Source organism: Somniosus microcephalus, chromosome 1 (assembly GCF_052327205.1).
Source record: "Somniosus microcephalus isolate GS21.2 chromosome 1, FLI_Smic_1.0, whole genome shotgun sequence".
Taxonomy (NCBI): domain Eukaryota; kingdom Metazoa; phylum Chordata; class Chondrichthyes; order Squaliformes; family Somniosidae; genus Somniosus; species Somniosus microcephalus.
Genome location: NC_140987.1, coordinates 197,136,166 through 197,160,918, shown reverse-complemented (window position 1 = coordinate 197,160,918; position 24,753 = coordinate 197,136,166). Strand labels below are relative to the sequence as shown.

General features: G+C 45.8%; 1 protein-coding gene across 5 annotated transcripts in view; it reads left to right on the top strand.

Moving 5' to 3' along the window:
* The window catches only part of adgrv1 (adhesion G protein-coupled receptor V1), a 986,427-nt gene that overhangs the window by 662,030 nt on the left and 299,644 nt on the right, over nt 1–24,753 (top strand). For all 5 annotated transcript variants that reach the window (XM_085989059.1, XM_085989068.1, XM_085989050.1 and 2 more), the window contains one exon: nt 13,207–13,307. In XM_085989059.1, the coding sequence (XP_085845185.1) occupies nt 13,207–13,307 (101 nt within the window). The remainder of the gene's footprint in view (nt 1–13,206; nt 13,308–24,753) is intronic.

The window sequence follows — 24,753 nt, the reverse complement described above, 5'->3', positions numbered from 1 at the left end:
CCAGAGTCTATCGAGTTCTGGAAGATGATCAGCAATGCATCTACCATTTCTAGGGCCACTTCCTTAGGTACCCTGGGATGTAGATTATCAGGCCCTGGGGATTTATCGGCCTTCAGTCCCATCAATTTTCCAAACACCATTTCCCTACAAATACTGATTTCTTTCAGTTCCACCCTTTCATCAGACCCTATGTTCCCCGGCATCTCTGGGAGGTTATTTGTGTCCTCCTTTGTGAAGACAGAACCAAAATATGTATTTAGTTGGTCTGCCATTTCTTTGTTCCATAGAAACATAGAAGATAGGAGCAGGAGTAGGCCATTCGGCCCTTCGAGCCTGCTCCATCATTCAATGAGATCATGGCTGATCATCCAAATTCAGTACCCTGTCCCTGCCTTCTCCCCATGTCCCTTGATCCCTTTAGCCTTAAGAAATATACCCAACTCTTTCTTGAATATATTTAATGAACTGGCCTCCACCGCCCTCTGTGGCAGAGAATTCCACAGGTTCACCACTCTCTGGGCGAAGAAATTCCTCCTCATTTCAGTCCTAAATGGCTTACCCCTTATCCTTAGACTATGACCCCTGGTTCTGGACTCCCCGGCCATCAGAAACATTCTTCCTGCATCTAGTCTGTCCAGGCCTGACAGAATTTTATAGGTTTCGATGAGATCCCCTCTCAATCTTCTAAACTCCAGTGAGTATAAGCCCAATCGACACAATCTCTCCTCATACGTCATTCCTGCCATCCCAGGTATCAGCCTGGTGAATCTTCGCTGCACTCCTTCCATGGCAAGAACGTCCTTCCTCAGGTAAGGCGACCAAAACTGCACACAATACTCAAGGTGCAGTCTCACCAAGGCCCTGTACAACTGCAGCAAGACATCCTTGTTCTTGTACTCGAACCCTCTTGCTACGAAGGCCAACATACCATTTGCCTTCTTAACCGCCTGCTGCACCTGCATGCTTACCTTCAGCGACTGGTGCACATGGACACCCATGTCTCTTTGCACTTCCCCTTCTCCCAATCTATTGCCATTCAAATAATAATCTGCCTTCCCGTTAATGCCACCAAAGTGGATAACCTCACATTTATCCACATTATAGTGCATTTGCCATGATTCTGCCCACTCACCCAACCTGTCCAAATCGTACTGGAGTTTCACGACATCCTCCTCACAGCATACCCTCCCACCCAGCTTTGTGTCATCTGCAAATTTGGAGATATTACATCCAATTCCCTCGTCCAGATCATTAATATATATTGTGAACAGCTGGGGTCCTAGGACCGTTCCTTGCGGTACCCACTAGTCACTGCCTGCCACTCGGAAAACGACCCCTTTATTCCAACGGGTCGTTTTCCGAGTGGAATTCCCCCGATTCTGACTGCAAGGGACGTACGCTTGACTTCACCAATCTTTTTCTCTTCACATATCTATAAAAGCTTTTACAGTCAGTTTTTATGTTCCCTGCAAGCTTACTCTCATTCTATTTTCCCTTTCTTAATTAATCCCTTTGTCCTCCTTTGTTGAATCCTAATCTGCTCCCAATCCTCAGGATTATTGCTTTTTCTGGCCAATTTATATGCCCTCTCCTTGGACCTTATGCTATCCCTAATTTCCCTTGTTAGCCACGGTTGGGTCACCTTTTTTGTTTTATTTTTATGCCAAACTGGGATGAACAAATTCTGTTGTTCATCCATTCGGTCTTTGAATGTTTGCCATTGCCTATCCACCGTCAACCCTTTGAGTGCCATTCCCCAATCAATCCTACCCAACTCGCTCCTCAGACCATCGTAGTTTCCTTTATTTAAATTGAGGACCCTAGTCTCCGAGTCAACTACTTCATTCTCCATCTTAATGAAGAATTTGATCATATTATGATCGCTCCGACCCAAGGGGCCTCGTACAACAAGATTGCTAATTAATCCTTTCTCGTTACATAATACCCAGTCTAAGATGGCCTGATCTCTGGTTGGTTCCTCGACATATTGGTCCAGGAAACCATCCCGTAAACACTCCAGGAATTCCTCCTCCACAGTATTGTTACTAATTTGGTTGGCCCAATCTATATGTTGATTAAAGTCACCCATGATGACTGCTGTGCCCTTATTGCACGCTTCTTTAATTTCCCTTTTAATGTCATCCCCAACCTCCGCCTTACTGTTTGGAGGTCTATAAACCACTCCCACTAACGTTTTTTTCCCTTTAGTATTTCTCAATTCTACCCATACAGATTCCACCTCATCAGAGCTAATATCCTTCATTACAATTGTGTTAATCCCTTCTTTAACCAGTAATGCTACCCCACCTACCTTTCCTTTTTGCCTATCTTTCCTGAATATCGAATACCCCTGGATGTTGCGTTCCCAGTCCTGGCCTTCCTTGAGCCACGTTTCCGTAATCCCAACCAAATCGTATTTGTTTACTTCTATTTGCGCAGCCAATTCATCCACCTTATTACAAATGCTCTTCGCATTAAGACACAAAGCCTTCAGGCTTGTTTTTTTAACGCTCTTAGACCTATTAGAATTATTATTTACTGTGGCCATGTTTGATTTAAACCGTTGATTTCTCTGACTGCCACTTTTGTTTTTCTCCTTCCTATCTTTTGCTTTTATCCTTGTTTCCCTTTCCTCTGTCTCCCTGCTCAGGTTCCCAACCCCCTGCCATTTTAGTTTAAACCCTCCCCCACAGCACTAGCAAACACTTCCCCTTGGACATTGGTTCCAGCCCTGCCCAGGTGCAAACCGTCCGGTTTGAACTGGTCCCACCTCCCCCAGAACCGGTTCCAATGTCCCAGGAACTTGAATCCCTCCCCCTGGCACCATTCCTCTAGCCACGTATTCATCTGAAGTATCCTTCTATTTCTACTCTGACTAGCACGTGGCACTGGTAGCAATCCTGAGGTCCTGTTTTTTAATTTATCTCCTAACTCCCTATATTCCACTTTTAGGACCTCATCCCGCTTTTTACCTATATCGTTGGTGCCTATACGCACCACGACAACTGGCTGTTCACCCTCCCCTTCCAAGATGTTCTGCAGCCGCTCGGCGACATCCTTGACCCTTGCACCAGGGAGGCAACACACCATCCTGGAGTCTTGTTTGCGGCCACAGAAACGCCTATCCCCCTTACAATTGAATCCCCTATTACTATAGCTCTACCCCTCTTTTTCCTCCCATTCTGTGCAGCAGAGCCACCCCTGGTGCCAGGAAGTTGGCTGCTGCTGCCTTCCTCTGATAAGCCATCCCCCACAACAGTACTCAAAGTGGTGTATCTGTTGGAGAGGGGGATGGCCACAGGGGACCCCTGCACTACCTGCCTGCGCCTAGTACTCTGCCTGTTGGTCACCCGTTCCCTTTCTTCCTGTCCAACCTCTACCTGCGGTGTGTCCAACTCCGTAAATGTGCTATTCACGATGTCCTGAGCATCGTGAACGCTCCAGTATGTGTCCAATCACAGCTCCAGCGCCGCAATGTGGTCTGTCAGTAGCTGCAGCTGGATGTACTTCCTGCACATGTAGTTGTCAGGGACACAGGAAGTGTCCCTGAGTTCCCACATATCGCAGGAGGAGCAGATCACGGGGCCAGGCTGTCCTGCCATGACTTACCCTTTAATTAATTGAATTTAAATTAAATCAATCAATCCCACTAATTACACTACAGTTAACTTGTTTACCAACAGTCCCTGCTACACTAGAGAGACCTTAGAAACTATAAACCAGAGTTAAAGTTTAAAAAAAGAGAAATACTCACCAACCAATCACTTACCTGCTTCCTGGTGACGTCACACTTTGATTACTTTTGACCTCTCTCCCCTGCTGTTGAATTGGTCGGGCCTCGCCTCGCCCCTCCTTTTAAAGTTGCCGCGCTGCTTGTACCTCACGCAGGCCTGCTCTGGTCGGGCGTCGCTGCTCACTCCACTCCCAGGTCAGCCGCTGTGGTCGGGCCTCGCCTCGCCCCTCCTTTTAAAGTTGCTGCGCTGCTTGGGTGTGGCGGGAGACCTGGCCGGCCGTGCTTCGAGGACAGACCAAGTCAGTAACAAGTCTGCTAAACTTATTTAAAATTCCTACAATGTAAAGGGATTGGATTTCCTTGGGGGTTCTCCGGATTGTCTGCAGTAACTTTGATGAAACATTCGCTGAAACACCAGAAAAATGGTGTGAATGCCATTTCTCCAGAGTTTCTGTGGATCTTCTGCTGAATTAATGGTAAATAATTGGGAACGTCTATGCAGAAATGTATTATTTCTAAGTCTGAACTTATGGGAGAACTGAAGTGTTTAATGCAGCAGCTGATAGTTGATACGCACTGAGTGGTTCTGCAGCAAGTTTGCAGGTTTAAAGTGGAGGGTGTCTGTAAAGCTGCTACAATTACATTAAACATCAATTTCTCCTGTAAAATAGGTCTTTGGAAGTAATATATTTATAACTTAACGAGAACCGAGAAGCATTTTAAACCTAAATTACTTCCTGTAACACTTCTGCTGGTAATTTCCTTGCATCTGCTCTCACTTCACTGCTGTAACTTCACCCGCAAAGTGTAACTGGGGCTTCTGCTGCAGTTCCAGTTCCAGCAAAATTGCGGCAATGGAGCAGGAGCAACTCCAAAGAAATTCTTGGCCTTGAATTCTGCCACCTAGTTGCTGTGAGTTTGTAATAATGAGGTTGACTGTAAAAGCTTTTACTTTACAATAGACAAGATTCTCAATGGTCCACTAACTTTGCTATCAACATTTACAACCCCATAATCGACTGGTATGAGTCACATGACCTTGTATCGCCACAGTAAGGGTAGCCAATTTGCTTGATTAATTTTTCCTACAGCGACGCATTTACAATGTGGCCTCTATTAGTACATCACAGTAGCTGCTGTGTTTCCACCACTCTTACCTTCCAACACTATCTGCACACTCACAATAAGAAGATTAGAGTGTAGATAGATACAAGTACAAAAGTCTGTGATGTGCTTATTGATATGAAGGAATCTTTGTCATGAACCACTTTCCTTTCTAACTCAATATTTAATCTTGTTTATGTACCCAAGGTCATCAATTCTCCCAGTATAGGACTGTCTGAATTTGCTTTAACCGGCTGTTTTAGTTCAAATTTCCCTTCTATTAACACTTGGTTTGCTTAATGTCAATTGAACCCAGATGAGAGTATTTCAGAGGCATAGACCGGAATTCTAATCAAGAGGTGGGTTGGGAGCGGGTGGTGTCGGGGGGGCGGTGGCGGGCAGGAGGTTTAGGAAGCAGTCGGGAAACCCAGGAGAACGGGTTTCCCGCAGGCCCTGCCGAATTTAATGGTAGGCTCTGATTTGCAATTCAAAGGTCTGTTTCCCACCCACAGCCAGCCAGATGGAAAGGCTGGCTGACTGGTAGGCCTGTGGCACTAGGCCACAGCGAGGAGGGAAAGATCTGGTGGGGTTTGGGGGCTGCTCAGGGGCTGGAAGAGGATCGGGGTGGGGGAAGAGAGGATCATGGGAGGAACATGGGGGTGGTGGGGAAGCATCGGAGCACGGGGGGGGAAGGGAAGCATTGGGGGGGGTGGGTAGGGAAGGATCGGGGGCCGGAGCACTGGGGCATCGGGGGGAGGGAAGCATTGGAGGTTTGGGTGTCAGTGCATGGGGGTGGGGGGGGGAAGCTTCGGAGGATCGGGGGCCGGAGAATTGGGGGTGGGAGGGAAGCATTGGGGCCAGAGCATCGTGGGAGGGCGGGGTTAGCGAAGCAACGGAGCATCGAGGGGGGAAGGGAAACATCTGAGCCCCGAGGCCTGCAACAAAACCCGACCTGCCAGGGTTAAATTTGTAATGCTGGTTAAATCTGAGGCACGCCAGCCTCATTATAATATTTAAATGAACGACCCGGCTCCTGGGAGCAGGTTGGCTACCCCACCCCCATCTCACCTTCATTAAAACCGGAAGTGGGCAGTTTGGGGTCGGGATTAAGTTTTTTAACCTCCCATCTAATCTCAACCCCAACCCCTCCCCCCCATTTTTGGGGGGTTAAAATTCCCCCCACAGTGTGTACTGGGGACCTTTCAGAGAAAATGAACCTGCAAGAGTTATGGATCAAGTAAGTGGGATGGAAAATTTGCTTTTACATTGAGTAGACATCATTTTCAAAATTGCAAACAATTGTGAGCTATTCCTTTGGAATATTTGATGATTTTTCACACTTCTTTGAAGTAAAATATAGAATTTTGCAACACAGAAAAAAGTCAATCAGCCCATCTCACACACATATACTGGCTTTCAGATTTTGCTACGTAGTTCCATTCTTCCACTCATTTACTTTTCTCTTTTCCTAATATTTATTCACTTATTTTTTAAAAGCCATTCGTGGTCTGCTTCACTATTGTTTCTGGTAGGGCTTTCTATGTTCTAACAAACGTATATATTTTTTTAAAATCCCTTCATTGGTGATTTTAAATTTATGCCTTCTAGTTACCGACTCACCAACCAGTGGAATAGGTTTTTTTCACAATTTGCTTTCTCAAAACCTCTCATAATTTTGAACATCTCTATAAAGTCTCCTCTTAACCTTCTTTGTTCTTGTGACAAGAACCCCAGTTTCTCTCGTCTGTCCTCATAACTAAACCCCTCTCATCCATGATATATTATTGAATCAATTCTGCACCTACTTCATGACCTAGTAGTGTAATGGACTATTTCATTAATACAGCTGCTCCCATTCCATTTTGTCCTACTCTGTCCCTTCCGACTATTTTGTAACCATGAACGTTCAGCTCCCAATCCTGCCCAAGCCTACATCTCTGTTCATGCTTTTATATTATACGCCCATATCAATTTGTGCCTTTAGCTCACCAACTTTATTCACATTATTTCATGCATTTACGTACATAGATAGGGTAATATACCTGCTCAAAAATCACTTAATGATTTTTTAAAAAAGGAAAACAAGGATTATTTAATACTAGTTGATCCCCCATGATTTTGCCTGCAGATTTATATGGATTGGGCTTCTCCTTTCTCTGCTGCTGAGGATGGGCGGTGTACTGGCCGCGCTAGACGTGCTCCTATCTAGTTATCCAGCAAGTTAAACACTTATTCAAAATAATTCTTCGTGAAGCCGTTTGCTGTTTTGAAGCTTTACTTGAACAAATTTTTGTGAAACTGTAAACAAAGATTAAGTATGTTTTGTACATAACCTGAGTACTATACATTCGATATTACATAAGATATAAACATATTTACAACAGTAGAATAGATTAATTGTATAACTAACTAACATTTGGACTCACTTCTGTAACTATCAAATATTAACCTTTTATAAACATAGTGTTATCAAAATACTACTCTGACAATGTTGCTATTATGCTAACAAACAAAGATACTCACAGATATTGCGCTTGGCCTTACATATGAAATCAGATTACATTGGATTGTGAAACCCTCCTGGAATCCTCCATTACTGCCAGGTTCTTCCTGGAATTCTACTTCCTGGGATTCTACTTCCTGGGTTATACAGGAAGAAAGGAACAAAGGTCAAATGACCTCACACAGGAAGAAAGGAACAAAGGTCAAATGACCTCACACAGGAAGAAAGGAACAAAGGTCAAATGACCTCACACAGGAAGGAAGGAACAAAGGTCAAATGACCTCTGTTTCATACAAACACACTAACACATAACCACCACTAGAGGGTGCTATCTGCACATAAAATAGTCCATCGGTCCAGAACACTCCCCGTCTGGGGTCGTTAACGACTCCACATAGTCCGAACTCTACTTGTCACTGGAGTCCTCTGGCGACAAAAGAAGAACCACCTCAGAGACGGTCCATCGGTGTCGATGATAGGATGCAGCTTCATTAGACTGCTGTGAGGGGGTAGGTTGCGTTCTGCTACGCACAGTTCCAATCTGGGTATGGTGAGGTCTGGCTGGGGCACCAACTTGCCTCTATCAAAGACGAAGCCGATTTTGCTTTGTCCTTCTTGAGTGTTGACCTTCACATAAGCCACACTTGCAGTGGCCTTAGCGGATGCGTCTGCAAAGACGCAAAGCTCTTTGAATTGGGCATTTAAGGGAGAGAAAGACGAATAGCAGTGAGGTATTCGGATCTCCTGGAAGTCTTGGAGTGAGTCTCTCCATCTGTCCCACTCTGCTTCCATCTCTTCAGGGAGAGGTGAATCCCACTCTTCAGCACGTGTTGAGAGTTCCCTGAGGAGCTGCCTGCCTTGTATGGTGACAGGGGCTAAGAAGCCGAGAGGGTCGTATAGGCTGTTGACTGTAGAGAGCACTCCTCTATGTGTGAAGGGTTTCTTGACGTCTAAGACTTGGAACGTGAATGTGTCTGTTGCTATGTTCCACGACACCCCTAGGCTACGCTGTAGGGGGAGGTCATCAGTGAAGAGGTCTAGGTCCTTGACGTCCTTAGCACGATCTTCGGGGGGAAATGCCTCCATCACTGCTGGTCTGTTAGAGGCTATCGTATGCAGCCTGAGGTTGGATAGTGCAAGTAGTTCCTGGACTCGTCCGAGGGTGCTGATGGCCTCTGCTTCGGTCGGGAATGACTTCAGTGCGTCGTCGACATAGAACTCTCGTTCGATGAACCCTCTCACATCACTGCCAAAGTTGTCGTCTTCCTTGGCAGCCCTCCTTAGTCCGTATATGGCGACAGCAGGGGATGGGCTATTCCCAAAGACATGGACACGCACACGCATTCTGTAGTCCACAATGTCTCTATTGGGGTCGTTGTCCCGATACCACAGGAAGTGGAGGAAGTCTCTGTGGTCTTCTCTCACCACGAAGCAATGAAACATGTGCTGGATATCGGCAGTGATGGCGACGGGCTCTTTCCTGAATCTCATGAGCACTCCCAAGAGGCTGTTGTTAAGATTGGGCCCTGTGAGGAGTACGTCGTTGAGAGAGACTCCCTGATATGGTGCACTGGAGTCAAACACCACGCGGATTTGTTCCGGCTTTTTGGGGTGATAGACTCCGAAGGAAGGGAGGTACCAACGCTCTTGGCCTTTTGGAGTGGAGGAGCTATCTCTGCATGATCGTTGGCAAGCATTTCCTTGACAAATTCTAGGAAGTGTGCTTTCATCTCTGGCTTCTTCTCTAGTGTGCGACGGAGTGAGTTAAAACGATTATAGGCATACCCCTGTTCGGCAGCCGTCGTCTGGTGTTCCGGAAGGGTAAGGGTGCAACCCAGCTGTTAGAGCTGTCACGAGAGACCTCATTGTCCATAATCTGGAGGAACCTCATGTCGATCGATGGAGCAAGTTTGTGGTCGTTCGCGGTGCGACAGAAGACTGACTGACCCGGGTTCTCTCCAGTGAGCATCATCTGTGTGCTGTCTGCGGAGATCAGCGCTGGGGTTTTCTGAGGCTGAGCCGTATGACTGAACTTCTCTGTCACTCGGATCTGACTACTGCATGGGGTAAGGTAGCTTGGACGACCATTCTCCAAGATGGAAGTCTTGAGTGTGCTCACCTGAGATGGCTTGTGAGCGCCCTTGAGGCACACGTCTCCAACAACGACCCAGCCGAGGTCTAGCCTTTGGGCGAAAGGGGCGTCATGTGGACCGTTGATCTGTTCCCTTATCTTATGTCCCCACAGGATGTCTCTTCCCAACAACAGAAGTATGCTTGCATCTGGATCAAGAGGTGGGATCTCGTCTGCAATGCGTCTCAGATGACGGTGATGACGAGCTGCATTCGGAGTGGGAATCTCAGAACGGTTGTCGGTGACTTGATTACATTCGATGAGTGTAGGAAGGGGGAGACTAATCTTCCCGTTGGCTGACTCAACAACGTAACTGCAGGCCCTCCTGCCGGCTGTCTCTGAAAGTCCAGCACACGTCTTCAGCATGTAAGGCGACGGACTTCCTTTGACCTTGAAGATGTTGAAGAACTCGGATCTTGCTAGAGAACGATTGCTTTGTTCATCTAGTATGGCTTACATCTTTTCAGATTCCTGGCGATATCCTGCATGGTACACATTAACGAGGCATATCTTGGAGCATGCTCTTGCGCTCACTCCTTCTCCACACACCTCGGTGCACCTGGATGTAATCTCCGGACCAGCAGCTCCCTCTCTCTCCCCGCCGTGCTCTGAAGCGGGAGGAGGCATCTCTGACTTCCAAGGAGCTGGGCCTGGGTGTAGTGCTGAAACATGCCGATCACTTTCGCCTTCTGTGCATTTTGCATCTACCTTGCAGTTCTTGGCGAGATGGCTCGTGGAAGAGCAGCACTTGAAACATATAGAGTTCTCTTAAGATATTGTTTCTGATCTTCCAGGGACATCTCCCTGAAGCCTCTGCACTTCTTTAAAGGGTGGGGCTTGTTGTGGATAGGGCATTGTTTGCTCATATCCTCAGGTTTCTTCTGAATCTTTGTGTGCTCAGTTGAGGACACTTGCATTTTGTGGACAAATATTGGTGTCTTTCCATGTCTGTCGAACTTGTCTCTTCTGGCAAGCGCTGGGTGGGAGGAGAAGAAGTTGAAGCTGGGGTCGTTCCTGGCTTTGGCTTCTTTACGGATGAACTTAACAAGCGCAGAGAATGGTGGGAACGCCACGTTGTGCTTTAGCTTGAACTTTGATCCAAACGTTATCCACTTCCCCTGCAGGTTAAATGGAAGCTTCTCAATGATGGGACTTACCCCTCTGGAAGTGTCTAAGTACGATAGACCGGGTAGGTAGCCGTCCTGCTTTGCGGCTTCGAGTTCCGACAGCAGATCTCCAAGGTCGCGGAGCTTCTGGGGTTCCTTACTCGTCAACCTCGGAAAGTTCTCCAACCTGTCAAAGAGAGCCCTTTCAATGGCTTCGGGCGAGCCGTAGCTTTCTTCCAGCCTCGCCCAAGCCTTCTTCAACCCCTCTGGCAGCTGTCCCACATTGGCTGCTTTTATCCTGCAGGCCTGTCCGGCGGACTCTGGGCCGAGCCATTTGATAAGGAGGCCGAGCTCTTCTCCTGCCGACAGGTCTAAGCCCGATATGGCATCGTGGAAGCAGGACTTCCAAGCCCGATAATTCTCCGGCCTGTCATCAAACTTAATTAACCCCGAAGTCACCAGCTGGGTGCGTGCAAGGTATTTGGCAAGGTCGTAGGTGCTGGGACCTGCGCCAGGGTTGCCTTGGCTAGGGGCTCTGTTGGGGGTCTCAAGGAACCGAGAGGGGATTTGCCTCTGTCTTTCTCTATTCGGCGTCCTATTCCTCTGCACCGTGTCTTCCGTTCTGCTGGGGGAGACTCTGCGGCTTGAGGCACGCCGTCTGCTTTGACCTTGATTGGCAACTTGTGGCATGTTATACAAAGTGCTTGCATCTGTAGAGATGTGCGGGCCTTAATCCCTTTCTCCTGTAAACTGTATGTCGGCATGGTCGCTCACGTAATCTTTGGTGCGCTGTCGTGGAATCTGCCACGAAACGGGAATTAAAGGTTTGTAAGCTGTCTCGGGATCAGCACCCTCCAAAATTGCCTCGAATACTTGTGTCTCGGCTAATGCAGCATCTATCTCTTTTTGTTGCTGCAGAGCATCTAATGTGGCTTGGAGGCGGGCCTGTTCAGCCTGGCGTTCAACTTGGTGACGGGCCTGTTCGGCTTGGGATCGGGCCTGTTCGGCTTGTGATTCAGCTTGGAGTCGGGCCTGTTCGGCTTGGGATCGGGCCTGTTCGGCTTGTGATTCAGCTTGAAGACGGGCCTGTTCGGCTTGGAGTCGGGCCTGTTCGGCTTGTGATTCAGCTTGGAGACGGGCCTGTCTTACTTTTATTTCTATTTCACTGTTCGCATGCGCAGCTCTGGCTTGAGCTGCCACTAGCTTAGCTCGTGCTCTGGCGATGGTCACGCTTACTCTTGAACCACCTGATGCCCGTGAACCAGCTTGCGATCTGATGCAACTGGAGCTTATAGACCGATTGTCACCTTCTACTGTTTTGTCTGCCTGTTCAAGGTCTTCTCCTCGCTGCAAAGCATTTTCGTTATTATCTTCTGACATGTTGATGTGAGGTAGGTGTGCTCTACGAGGTTAAGGCTTACACTGGGTTCCTCCTGCTCCGCTCTTCACAGCTAGCCGTATTGCTATCTTTTCACTGATATCTTTTCACTGTACTGGCCGCATTAGACGTGCTCCTATCTAGTTATCCAGCAAGTTAAACACTTATTCAAAAATAATTCTTCATGAAGCCGTTTGCTGTTTTGAAGCTTTACTTGAACAAATTTTTGTGAAACTGTAAACAAAGATAAAGTATGTTTTGTACATAAACTGAGCACTATACATTCGATATTACATAAGATATAAACATATTTACAACAGTAGAATAGATTAATTGTATAACTAACTAACATTTGGACTCACTTCTGTAACTATCAAATATTAACTTTTTATAAACATCGTGTTATCAAAATACTACTCTGACAATGTTGCTATTATGCTAACAAACAAAGATACTCACAGATATTGCGCTTGGCCTTACATATGAAATCAGATTACATTGGATTGTGAAACCCTCCTGGAATCCTCCATTACTGCCAGATTCTTCCTGGAATGCTACTTCCTGGGATTCTACTTCCTGGGTTACACAGGAAGAAAGGAACAAAGGTCAAATGACCTCACACAGGAAGAAAGGAACAAAGGTCAAATGACCTCACACAGGAAGAAAGGAACAAAGGTCAAATGACCTCACACAGGAAGGAAGGAACAAAGGTCAAATGACCTCTGTTTCATACAAACACACTGCTAACACATAACCACCACCAGAGGGTGCTATCTGCACATAAAATAGTCCATCGGTCCAGAACAGGTGGTTCTAAGCATGTCATGATTAGAAATGGAGACCTTGCTGCCCCTCAACTTCCTTCCTGTGTCTCAAATCTTTCTTCTTCCTCTGTGAGCTAATCGCCTATCGCTTATTTTTCTCTATATCTCATATTATTTTAGTTCATAATTCCTCCTCTCCACTGCATAGCTGTGCTGTGACTAGATTTTATAATCATAAGAGGAAGCAGGCCCTTCAGCCCATTTGATCTCAAACTTCCTGAAGAACAAATCCACCACGCTGTCCTATTAACTGTGCTCTTTCAGCAAAACTGACCAAACCTATAGAAAAATGTTGTCAACTGAGATGAATTTTTAAGACAATTCTTTACTTAAAATGTAGGTTATTTGAAACTGTCACAGACACAGTGACACACTCGAAGCCTAGTACAAAGTCCTTTCTAACCTCACCTATGGTCTGTGTCTACAGGTTTTTCTCTGGCCATTTTGTCTCATTTGCTGTGCTCAAGATTCTCCATGTTTGCAGCCAAACTTCTCATGCACATGATGGTTGCCTGCCTAGGAACTCAGGTAACATTTATCAGAACTGTGCAGATTGAGATTTAACAATGTGTTGTATTGTGAAACAATCATTAATCCCAGTCTTATGTTGTGTAGAATATAGTTACGTATTTCATTTATAAGCTTTTTTGTATAGCAGTGTATGACACTTAAGAACAAAAAGTGGGTTTTCCTTTCACATTGTTTTTGGATAACACCTGTAATAATAACTCCTGTACTAGCATCTATCACTGTCATTACAGGTGCTCATTCAGTAACAGAATTGCTGCCCTAAAAACATGACTAATGGTCCAGTAACAGAGCCATTAGAAACCTCCATTATTTTCAGTGGAAATTAAGGATTTTTGTCATTTGTTTTTTTTCAATTCGTGCATATGTAGAGTGAGGTCTCATTTTGCCACAGACACATTGGGCCGGATTTTCATTGAGGAGTCGGGTAGGATAGATACAACTTTTGGGGTTGTAGTCCTGCCTCCATTGAGTTCTAGCCAACCCACGCGATTTAGACTTGATTGACCTTGTTGAGCCTGCCCAGTGGGCTCAGCAGGTCAATTAAGGGCCACCCGGCAACAGGTGATGTCACAGATTGAAATTTCATCTGTCAAGACCTTTTGACAGATGAAATATCAGCGTTTCACAGCTGTTTGAAGCTGTCAAACACTGACAATCTGTACTCCAGGTTAATTCCTTCCTCTCAGGATGAATTAGAGATCTCCCCGGAACAGAAAGCAGAGGCTGCAGATTGTGACAGCTGGCGGCCATTCTGCTTTCTGTGCCGGTGAGATGAAGGACTCCCGAGACCTGAAGGAAGGAAGGCTGTAAAGTTAAGTAAAGGTTAGTAAAACTTCTTTAAACACGTTTACACAGACCAAACACACTTACCTCTGCACTCATGTACCCATCACTCACCTGAACACCGGACACCTGTTAACAGGCAGTTAATTGGCACTAATCCCCTTCCCGCCTCGGGGAGGCGGGTCCCAGCACAGGTCGGGTATCCGCCCCCTTTGAAACTGGCATGGAGGCGGGATGGGGTCAGGACCCCCGATTTCAGGATTTTAAACCCCCACACGCCTCCAATCCCGACTCCATGGCCCAATGAAAATCCAGCCCATTGAAACATAAAAAGTTATTTATGTCCAAAATGTTTGAGTTGTTTGTTAAGTACAAAGGAATTTTATTTAATCCTTTACCCATGGTTGTAATTGATTCCATTTGCCATATTCTCCTGCTCTTTCATCCAAGTCTTCTGTGTCATCATATTTGTTTTGAAGGAATTTGACATCAGCCATTCTTCATGGTTTAATAGGTTATTGTTGCTGCATTGGGGTTTGAAGGAACGCGAATATAAGGGCTGAATTCACCACAAGATATACAGAGTATAATGAGATTCTCTGCAAGTTAAGGGAGATAGGTTAAGCTACTTTTTTCAGTTTAAAAAGTGAAACTTAGATCTACATAAGCGATACTGGCCTAAGTGTTATTAGGTACGAGTACTGTCAAACACACGATGCTGACTTGTGTGTCTGAATGTTATTTTATGGGTAGATTTGGGAATAACTTAGAGTTGCCCAAAAGCTGTAGTAAATTAAATATAAAAACAGATTTTCAACATTTCCAGTTGTTTTTTAATCTCTACTGTTTGACTCAAATTCTTTGTAATATTTACTTTCTTGTAGAGGGTAATGGGGAGGAACAGTCACCGCTTTTTAAAAATTTGTTCATGGAATATGGGTGTCGCTGGCAAGGCCAGCATTTATTGTCCATCCCTAATTGCCCTTAAGAAGGTGGTGGTGAGCCGCCTTCTTGAACTGCTGCAGTCCGTGTGGTGAAGGTACTCCCATGGTGCTGTTAGGGAGGGAGTTCCAGGATTTTGACACAGCGACGATGAAGGAATGGCGATATATTTCCAAGTCAGGATGGTGTGTGACTTGGACGGGAACTTGGAGGTGTTGTTTCCCATGCTCCTGCTGCCCTTGTCCTTGCATTTGGTAAATATGAGGCTAGTCCCTGAAATACAAGAGTCTTTTTGTTTGGACATTTTTTACTGCGATTTTGTAAATGGATGCAGCTTGGGAGTGGGTTATCTGGTATCCGGCTTCCAGTCCCGCCCCCAACTGCAACTGGCCCACAGACGTGATTTTCCCTTGATTAACCTTGTTATGCCTGCCCTGCGGGCTTGCCAGCCAATTAAGAGGAAGCAGGTCAGATGACTTCATTTGATGATGCGTCATCTGCCGGTTTTCTTAAAGGGGCCACGCACAATTTGTTTTGACAGCTCATTTCTCAGTGTTTGACAGCATTGAGGTGCTGCAAACACTGACAATGGCTGTTCACAGGTGAGCTCTTGAACCAAGGCTCTCCAATGACTCGCTCTATAGGCTAGAACAGATGGCATGTGCAGGTGAAGTTACAGAAGCGATCTGTCACTGGTGAGACAGGTTCTCCCAATGACGTGGGACTAGACATCCAATTCAAAACGTGTTACCTACAGAAAAGTGTAAATGCATTAAAAATGATTTTCCCAACATTTTCTTACCTCTGAAATTCACCAGTGTACCATTGGATCATTCACACCACTTCTGCAGCTGACATCAATGCGGAAACATTACAGCAGACTCACAACACGCCACACTTACCTGGCGTGGTGTCCAGATGTCAGGAAGCCCGAGGCAGAAGCGGCAATATTGAAAAAGAGCCTGTTAACAACTATCAAGTATTTGTTAACAGGCAGGCAAGTGGCTTTAATCCTCTTCCCGCCACTAGGGGTGCGATCTTGCCAGCCCTGGGGAGGCGGGTTTGGAGGCGGGATTGCCGGGAAAATGGCAGAATCTGGGGGCAGGATGGGCACCATCATCCCGGGAGGCGGGTAGGCGACCCGCGCCGGGTCCCGTCTCCTGGAGGCAGGAAGGGGATTACAGCCACTTAACTGCCTGTTTTCCGAAGGTTGTGAACCCCGCCAGGGTCACCGAGGCGAGCAGTGTGTCTGCGAGGGTCGGATTGGGTGCAAAAGTGCGCTGTGAAGGTAAGTGATGGGTGCAAGTGTGGAGAGGTAAGTATGTGAAGTGAGTGGAAAGTGATAGAAAATGTTTACTTACCTTTGTTTCTTCCTGCAGGCTTCAATCGTTGGCAATGCAGAGTCTCATATCTCACCAGCAGAGATGACAGAAAGCTGCTGCATTCTCCAATGCAACAACCATCTAATTTCTGCTCACAAAAGAGTTTTGATGAGTCTTGAATACAAGGACTCATTAAACAACATAGAATGTCAGTGTTTGACAGCTACACAGAGCTGTCAAACGATGACAATTCACGTCATACGCTGACATTCTCTGTAACAGGCTTCTCCTTAATTGGTCTGCTAAGCCTGGGGAAAATAACATGGGTTGGCCAGAAGTCGATGGAAGCGGGACTAAAATCCGACAAGTGTGAGTCCCGCCTCCAAAGGCTCCCCATTGGCAAAATCCAGCCCTAGGTGTCTGGTCCATGTACAAATCAGGGACCCGACACTTGGGAAGATTGATTGGAGGCGGGCTGACAGCGAGTTTCCAACCCGCTGTCAATCTTTGCGATTTTGACAGCGGTCCCACCTCCAAACCCGCACTCTGAGTGCCGGCAAAATTCCGGCCTTTATTTCAGTTTCATTCACTTATTTTCATTAAATGTTTAACTGGAGGGAATTGTGGCTCATCCAAGACTGGTTGTTGGACAGAGCTGTGGAAAGGTTGAGGGAACTGGTGGAAAGGTAGAGTGTATATGTGGAAGCTGATCTCGTGTCTGCAGCTGATTTTACCAAGGGGCAGCATATAGATGAAGAAAAGGAGGGGGCCAAAGGTGGATCATTGGAGGACTCCAGAGGTAATGATGCGAGGGCAGGAAGAGAAGCTATTGTTGCGGATGCTCTGGCTATAATTAGATAAGTAAGAGGAAGTGAGGACAATCCCACTGAACTGGACAACAGGGAAGAAACATTGGGAGAGGATGATGTGTTCAACTGCGTCAGTGGCTGCAGAGGGATCAAGAAGAGATCATTCATCATGGTCACAGTCACAGAGAATTTCATTTGTGTTTTTGGTTAAAGCCGATTTGGTTTTCTGGTGGGGCAGAAACCTAATTGGAGAAGCATCAAGGCCACGTGTGAAGACAAGGTCAAGAGGGTGGCTGTGTGTATGGGTGGGGCGTCAATGTTGGAAGTGAGGTTGAGGGAGGTGAAGAGCATCAAAGAAACTGGCTGTAGTGGGGGAGAGTGAGTTCTGTGAAGGTTGAAATCACTCAGGGTGGGTGGTAAGTCTACAGAGACAGGAGGCAGGAGCATTCAGTTCGGAGATGCATCGAGCACTCAGAAATTGGGCGTGACGTGGTCCAATTTCATCCCCTATTTATGGTAAGTTTTGCGAGGCCTCAAATCACATGAATAGCTTCACACACAACCAGCACATATTGGAAAACTGAGACCAGTGTACCTGTGACTCTCTGATGTGTGCTAGCTATATGCAAGGCCCCACCAGTGACACAGTGCGTAGCAAAACCTACCCTTATAAATGCATGTTCTTCTTGTTGAAAGCGACAACAATGATTATGAGCAGGGTGAAAGGCAAATGGTATGTTGGCCTTCATAGCAAAAGGGTTTGAGTACAGGAGCAAGGATGTCCTGCTGCAGTTGTACAGGGCCTTGGTGAGACCACACCTTGAGTACTGTGTGCAGTTTTGGTCGCCTTATCTGAGGAAGGATGTTCTTGCCATGGAAGGAGTTCAGCGAAGATTCACAAGGCTGATCCCTGGGATGGCAGGAATGACGTATGAGGAGAGATTGGGTCGATTGTGCTTATACTCGCTGGAGTTTAGAAGAATGAGAGGGGATCTCATCGAAACTTATAAAATTCTGACAGGTCTGGACAAACTAGATGCAGGTAGAATATTCCCGATGGTCGGAGAGTCCAGAACCAGGGGTCATAGTCTAAGGATAAGGGGTAAGCCATTTAGGACAGAGATGAGGAAGAATTTCTTCACCCAGAGAGTGGTGAACCTGTGGAATTCTCTGCCACAGAGGGCGGTTGAGGCCAAGTCTTTAAATATATTCAAGAAGGAGTTAGATATATTTCTTAGAGCTAAAGGCATTAAAGGATATGGGGAGAGGCAGGTACGGGGTACTGAATTTGGATGATCAGCCATGATCTCATTGAATGGCGGAGCAGGCTCGAGGGGACGAATGGCCTACTCCTGCTCCTATCTTCTATGTTTCTATGTTTCTAAGAGACAAATGGATATCATGATAAACAGAGAAACAGGACTTCTTCAAGACCTGCATTCCTGGAAGAGAAGTAGTAATAATAAAAAGAAAAACTGCAAATGTTGGCAACTGAAGTAAAAACAGAAAATGCTGGAAATGCACAGCAAGCCCGTCACTTCTCTGTAAAGAGAAAGAAGAGATTAACATTTCAAGTGTAAACCTTTCATCAGGAATGATAAAATATTAGCTTATCTTTTCACTTTATAAATGCTGATAGTCTGTCTTTTTTGCAAACCTTTCTGTTTTTATTTGTTTCAATATTTAGGTTAATTTTAATTTGTGAGAATAATTAATGCAATTTATCAGGTGTCATTTTTGTTTGTCACCTGCAGGTGGCAGCACAATACAGCATATAATTAATAGAGCCATTTTAACATTATTGACAACACTGGCAATGCAACAAAAAGTATTCTAGAGCTTAACATCATGGAGGAAGTTGGTGCTCCATTTGCTAAAAATTGTACTGACATGTTCTATTAGGAAGGTGTGAAATTGAAAGTTGCGCTGTAAATAATCTCCACAGTTTGGATGCTTTGTTAATGAGCAGTTGGTTCGGATTTCACATATCTACCACATAGGTTGGAATCATGAGCAGACCTCTTTCCTGTTATTGCACCTGGGCATATTGAATTGCTTGGGAGCAGCCCATAGAGGAATGTCAGGCAGGCTCTGTTAAGGGTATGTGATCCTCCCAGCAGATTGTCCCCTGTGCTAAAGTGATCCAGTACACGTGGGGCAATTACAGGAAAGTCTGCTCCACCGTATCCAGTATGGCTACAAACTCACGCAATTCAGATCTAAAAATGGCTCCTCTACCCAAAGTCTTCATGGTATTCCTAACCACCACCATCGCCTTTGCATACTTCCTCTTCAGTACTAAATGTGTTCAAAACTTTATTACAGCCTGTATTAAAGTTTTAACACATACATGCGCACAAAAAGAGGCACGCACACAATATATAGATCTACTGCTATGTGGCTTGTGAGCTGAAAATAAGTAATTAATTTAGATTTAAAGGAAGTTTGCAATTAATATTGGCCTAGGTACTAAAATTAATACAGGCACAGCTTGAAAAATTACTTTGCACCATTCAAGCTTCTTTAAAACGTAAGGGCCTGATTTTCCATTCCCTCACCCGCCGCCCCCCCCCCCCCACCCAGCCCAGCCCAGCCTGTACCAGGAAAAAAATCACAGCCAAATGCTTCCACTCACCCACAAAAGCCCTATTGTACTGAAGAATTATTTATCTAAGGTAAATCGAAGTTGCCAGCTGCAGCTTTGCAGATTCTCCAATCTGGAGGTGAAGCTCTGCAATTCCTGCTACCTAGTTTCCCCGGCTGATCGTCAGGCATGCACCTGCCCAGCAGTATCCTTGGAAAATGGTGTGGATTGCATTCTGCCTGCTGCTCCAGTTTTCTTGGGAGTTCAACAAGGAGGGCACCTCAGTTGCGCCTCTGCAAGGACAGCCCGCCAACCCCAAATATTAAAATGACAGGATTTGAGATGAGGTCAATGTCTGCGCAAAGTGGCAGGCAGAAGTCCCACCCTGCTGCACTTCTGCCCCTTTAAAAATGTCGACTAAAGGATTTATCATGTGTGAAAAACAGGATTACACCATATAACCTGATCAAACCTAGGAAAGTCCCTGAAGATTTATCAGTATTTCCTGAAAAAAGATCATGTTTATTCAGTAATCTCCCTACTTTCAACGTTTATAACTTGGGTGAGAACTTGATTTATGTAGGGATGTTAAATTAAAGCTAATCTTGGTGACAAATTTCACATTTTTTTTCCTTTTCAGTTTTCTCCCCTCCTCTCCTGAAGGTGCTGACTTGCTGAGGTACAGTTCCAAGGAGGTCAATAGGCCTCTTGTGCCTCACCCAAGTGGATATTTGTTAAACATGAGATTTGACAGTGAAGCCTAGATTTTTCAATTGTTTTCACTTGATTAATTCAGGTGGACACAATATTGGGCGGAGTTCTATTATGTTGGATTTCCTCCCATTTTCCTGCCCACTTAATTTTCCATTGTCATTTAAGATGGGTGCAGGAAATACCTTCCCATTTCCACCTCATTTGCACCCACAAGGCCATACATGCTCCCTTGCTCAATATTACCACCTATGTCAACAAGAAAGGATTTCACTCTCTGAATGTGCAGCTCAGTTGTGACCAACAGCATCATACCATACAAGTGAATGCTTGCTTCCTTGGAGCAGCCCTAATGTCTTCATTTTAAGGCAGTCCACTGTGCCAGCATTCTTTAACCCAGAAAGGAAAGTCTCGGGGTGATTGCTGAGATCAGGGCTATCCTCTTCAGCAATGGCTGATGACATTTGTGCAATATCCCGAATCTGCTAATCTTGCCATCGGTAATTTCATGGGAGCCCAGCTTAATGAGCTGCAACTCAGGAAAATGGGTTTGGTTGGGGTGATACGCGGGGCTGGCTGAAATCCTGCCCTGCAGGAACTCCGGCCCTAAAAGGAAAATCACCCCCATAGACCATTAAAGGTGGGAATGCAGGCAGAAATGGCTGCTAAAAAAGGCAAATCGAATTCTGGGTTTTATACATGGGGATGTCAGGGGTTTTCTCTGGTATTGGTCCCCTGTTACACACAGTTCATGGACGTCAGGATTTATAAGAACAAAATACACACGGCACAGGGTTTTGGCTCAACCTTTGATTCATTTGTTTATTGAGCACACACACACAATTACTTCCCCAGTATAAATCCCTACGATTTATATCAGGCTAACAACCCCAAAATACAAACCCCTATACAAGGGTCATTTGCATCGACACAATATGACACAGTTAAACCCGTCCACGATTTGACTGTTACATATAAAGTTACCTAGACTCAATCACAAAACCCTTATTTTGATCTGACACAAACTTACAAACTTACTCGGACTCAATCACAAAAGCCCCCTCTATGATTTGACTGAAACATACAATCACCGCTCCCGATCGGCTGCCTCCTGGAGTTGATTGTAGGACTGAATCTTTCTGCTCGCTGTTCTTGCGTTAGCTCCCGACGCCGTCTCTCTTCGATGTGGCTTTTTCCTTTATACCCAAAACCAACTTGCAGTATCTTGAAACACATATCCTGGCCCCTCCTGTGCACACGGTGGCCGTATCAAAATGTGTGAATGTCTCTAGCAGAGAACTCTTGATTGGTAATTGTTCCTCGTATTGTCCATTGATTACTTGGGCACCGACTGTCTGTATTGAGGTCCTTTCTGACAATGCAACCTTCCCAAGGTGACTGCATATTAAAGGTGTTGCTATGGGTACCCGCATGGGTCCTAGCTATGCCTGCCTTTTCGTGGGCTATGTGGAACAATCTTTGTTCCAGTCCTACTCAGGTCCCCTCCCTCACCTCTTTTTCCGATACATTGATGACTGTATCAGTGCCGTTTCCTGCTCTCGCCTCGAACTGGACAATTTCATTCACTTTGCCTCCAATTTCCACCCTTCCCTCACCTTCACATGGTCCATCTCTGACTCCTCCCTTCCCTTCCTTGACTTCTCTGTCTCCATCTCTGGGGATAGGTTATCGACCAATATTCACTACAAGCCCACTGACTCCCACAGCTACCTGGACTACACTTCCTCCCACCCCGCCTCCTGTAAGGACTCTATTCCATTCTCCCAGTTTCTCCGTCTCCACCGCATCTGCTCCGACGATGCCACCTTCCACACCAGTGCTTCCGACATGTCTTCCTTTTTCCGCAACCGAGGATTCCCCTCTACCGTGGTCGACACGGCCCTCGACCGTGTCCGTTCTATCTCACGCACTTCTGCCCTCACCCATTCCCCTCCCTCCCGGAACCACGATAGGGTTCCCCTTGTCCTCACCTTTCACCCCACCAGCCTCCACATTCAACGGATCATCCTCCGCCATTTCCGCTACCTCCAAAGTGATCCCACCACCAAACACATCTTCCCCTCCCCTCCCCTTTCAGCATTCCGTAGGGACCGCTCCCTCCGAGACACCCTAGTCCACTCCTCTATCACCCCCAACAGCCCTTCCCCTTCGCCTGGCACCTTCCTGTGCAAGCGCAGGAGATGTAACACCTGCCCCTATACCTCCCCCCTTCCCACTGTCCAGGGCCCCAAACACCCCTTCCAGGTGAAACAGCGATTCACTTGTACTTCTTGCAATCTAGTATACTGTATTCGCTGCTCACGATTCGGTCTCCTCTACATTGGGGAGACCAAACGCAGATTGGGTGACCGCTTTGCGGAACACCTCCGTTCAGTCCGTAAGGGTGACCCCGAGCTTCCGGTCGCCTATCATTTTAATTCACCGCCCCATTCCTACTCGGACCTCACCGTCCTTGGCCTCTTGCATTGTTCCACGGAAGCTCAATGTAAACTCGAGGAACAGCAAATCATTAGGCACTTTGCAGCCTTCTGGACTCAATATCGAGTTCAATAATTTCAGATCATAACCTCGGCCTCTCTTACTTTTTTCCTTTTAATTTTTTCCACCCCTTTGTTTTGGGTCCTCCTTTCCGCCGCCCGACCCCCCCCCCCACCTCCTTTCCTTTTGTTTCTCTCTCTCACCTGGCAGCTGTCCTTATCCTGCCAGTACACTTCACACCTAATCTCAGCTGCCTTTTGTCTCCACGGGCCCATTACCATCTCATCTGGCTTCTCATACCTTTTATTTTCTCCTTTTCTTCTTTTGTTCGATCGCAGCTTTGCCTTCGATCTTTTTATTTTCTTTCCAGTTTTGAAGAAGGGTTTCAACCCGAAACGTCAATTCAAATTTCTCTTCACGGATGTTGCCTGACCTGCTGAGTTTTTCCAGCATTCCCTGTTGTTATTTTGGATTTCCAGCATCTGCAGTATTTTGCTATCGTGCATATGCTAATTGTTGGTTTCTGTTAGCATTCGTATTCAAATGGTTCAAGGCCCGGCCCATTGTCTAGGCCTGCAATGATACCAGCTTTTCTGGAGCCATGGTCCAAGGTGCGCTTCTTTAACAATGTAACCCCTTAAGGTAAATGAATATGCGAATGTTCTTGTATCTTCCCTAGACAGAAAACCTTCGTATAGCAATTCAGCTGCAATGTCTGAATTAACCCTTTATTGCCCAGTTCTTTTTGCGGGCTGTGCAGTTCTGGGTTTTTATATTTCATAGTCCAATTTTTACCATTGGGGGGGAGGAACGGATCCTACAGGGACATTAAATACAAAAGCAAGGAAGGGATATTGACATTGCACAAGACATTGGTTAAGCCTCAGTTGGAGTATTTAATGCAGTTCTGGGTGTCCAACTATAGGAAGGATAGTAGATACATGGAAAAAGTACAGTAAAAGCTCACTGAAATAATAATAGAAGCTACAGATAAAAGAAAAGGTTGAAAAACTTTCTTTCACTGACACAAAGGAGGTTACATTTTCAAAATTATGGTAGGATCTGAGAGGGGAAAACTGAATGAAAAAGCATGTTATAAGAAATGTCTTCATGCATAGATTTATTAGAACATGGAATGCTTTACAACAAGTAGTCATCGAGGCAGATTTTGTGAGGTGGATAAGGTGTTCCTGAGGCACTCCATGCAACTGTGCCCAAATGATAATGCCAGGTTAGCTAATTTAAACATTTTTGTGGCAGTTTTGGTGCATAACACATTCCACACTGGGAATGCCACGGAATATTGGGATCCAACATCAGTGAAAGGACTGTTGGCTGTCCTATTGGTACCTACCATATTTTGGCCAGGAGAATGGGTTCAGGGACAACTACACCTTTCAGTGATTGGCTATTGGAGATCCAAGAAGCAACGTTGAAAAAATAGTTTTTACATTAGAAAGAGGGGCATCCCATTAAAAGTCAGGCCCCAATGAGTCTCTTTCACAGGCATACGCCCAAGCCACGCAAATGGCCCAGGACAGGAAAATTACGTGTATCTCTTTTCTCACAGGCGCTGTGCCTGTGAGGTGCCCAACCGTGGTCCCAAGAGGAAAATCAGCCCTATGCTGTTCGTTAACCAAACTCGGACTCATTGGTGTAAGAACAGCATAGTTAATCACTTCTGCTATTGTAATCTTACAGACGTGAAAACAGGTTTTTGGAAAATAAAAATAGAAAATGTTATAAGTGCAGAGGAGTTTGATCAGCATCTGTAATCCTTCATCAGACTGACA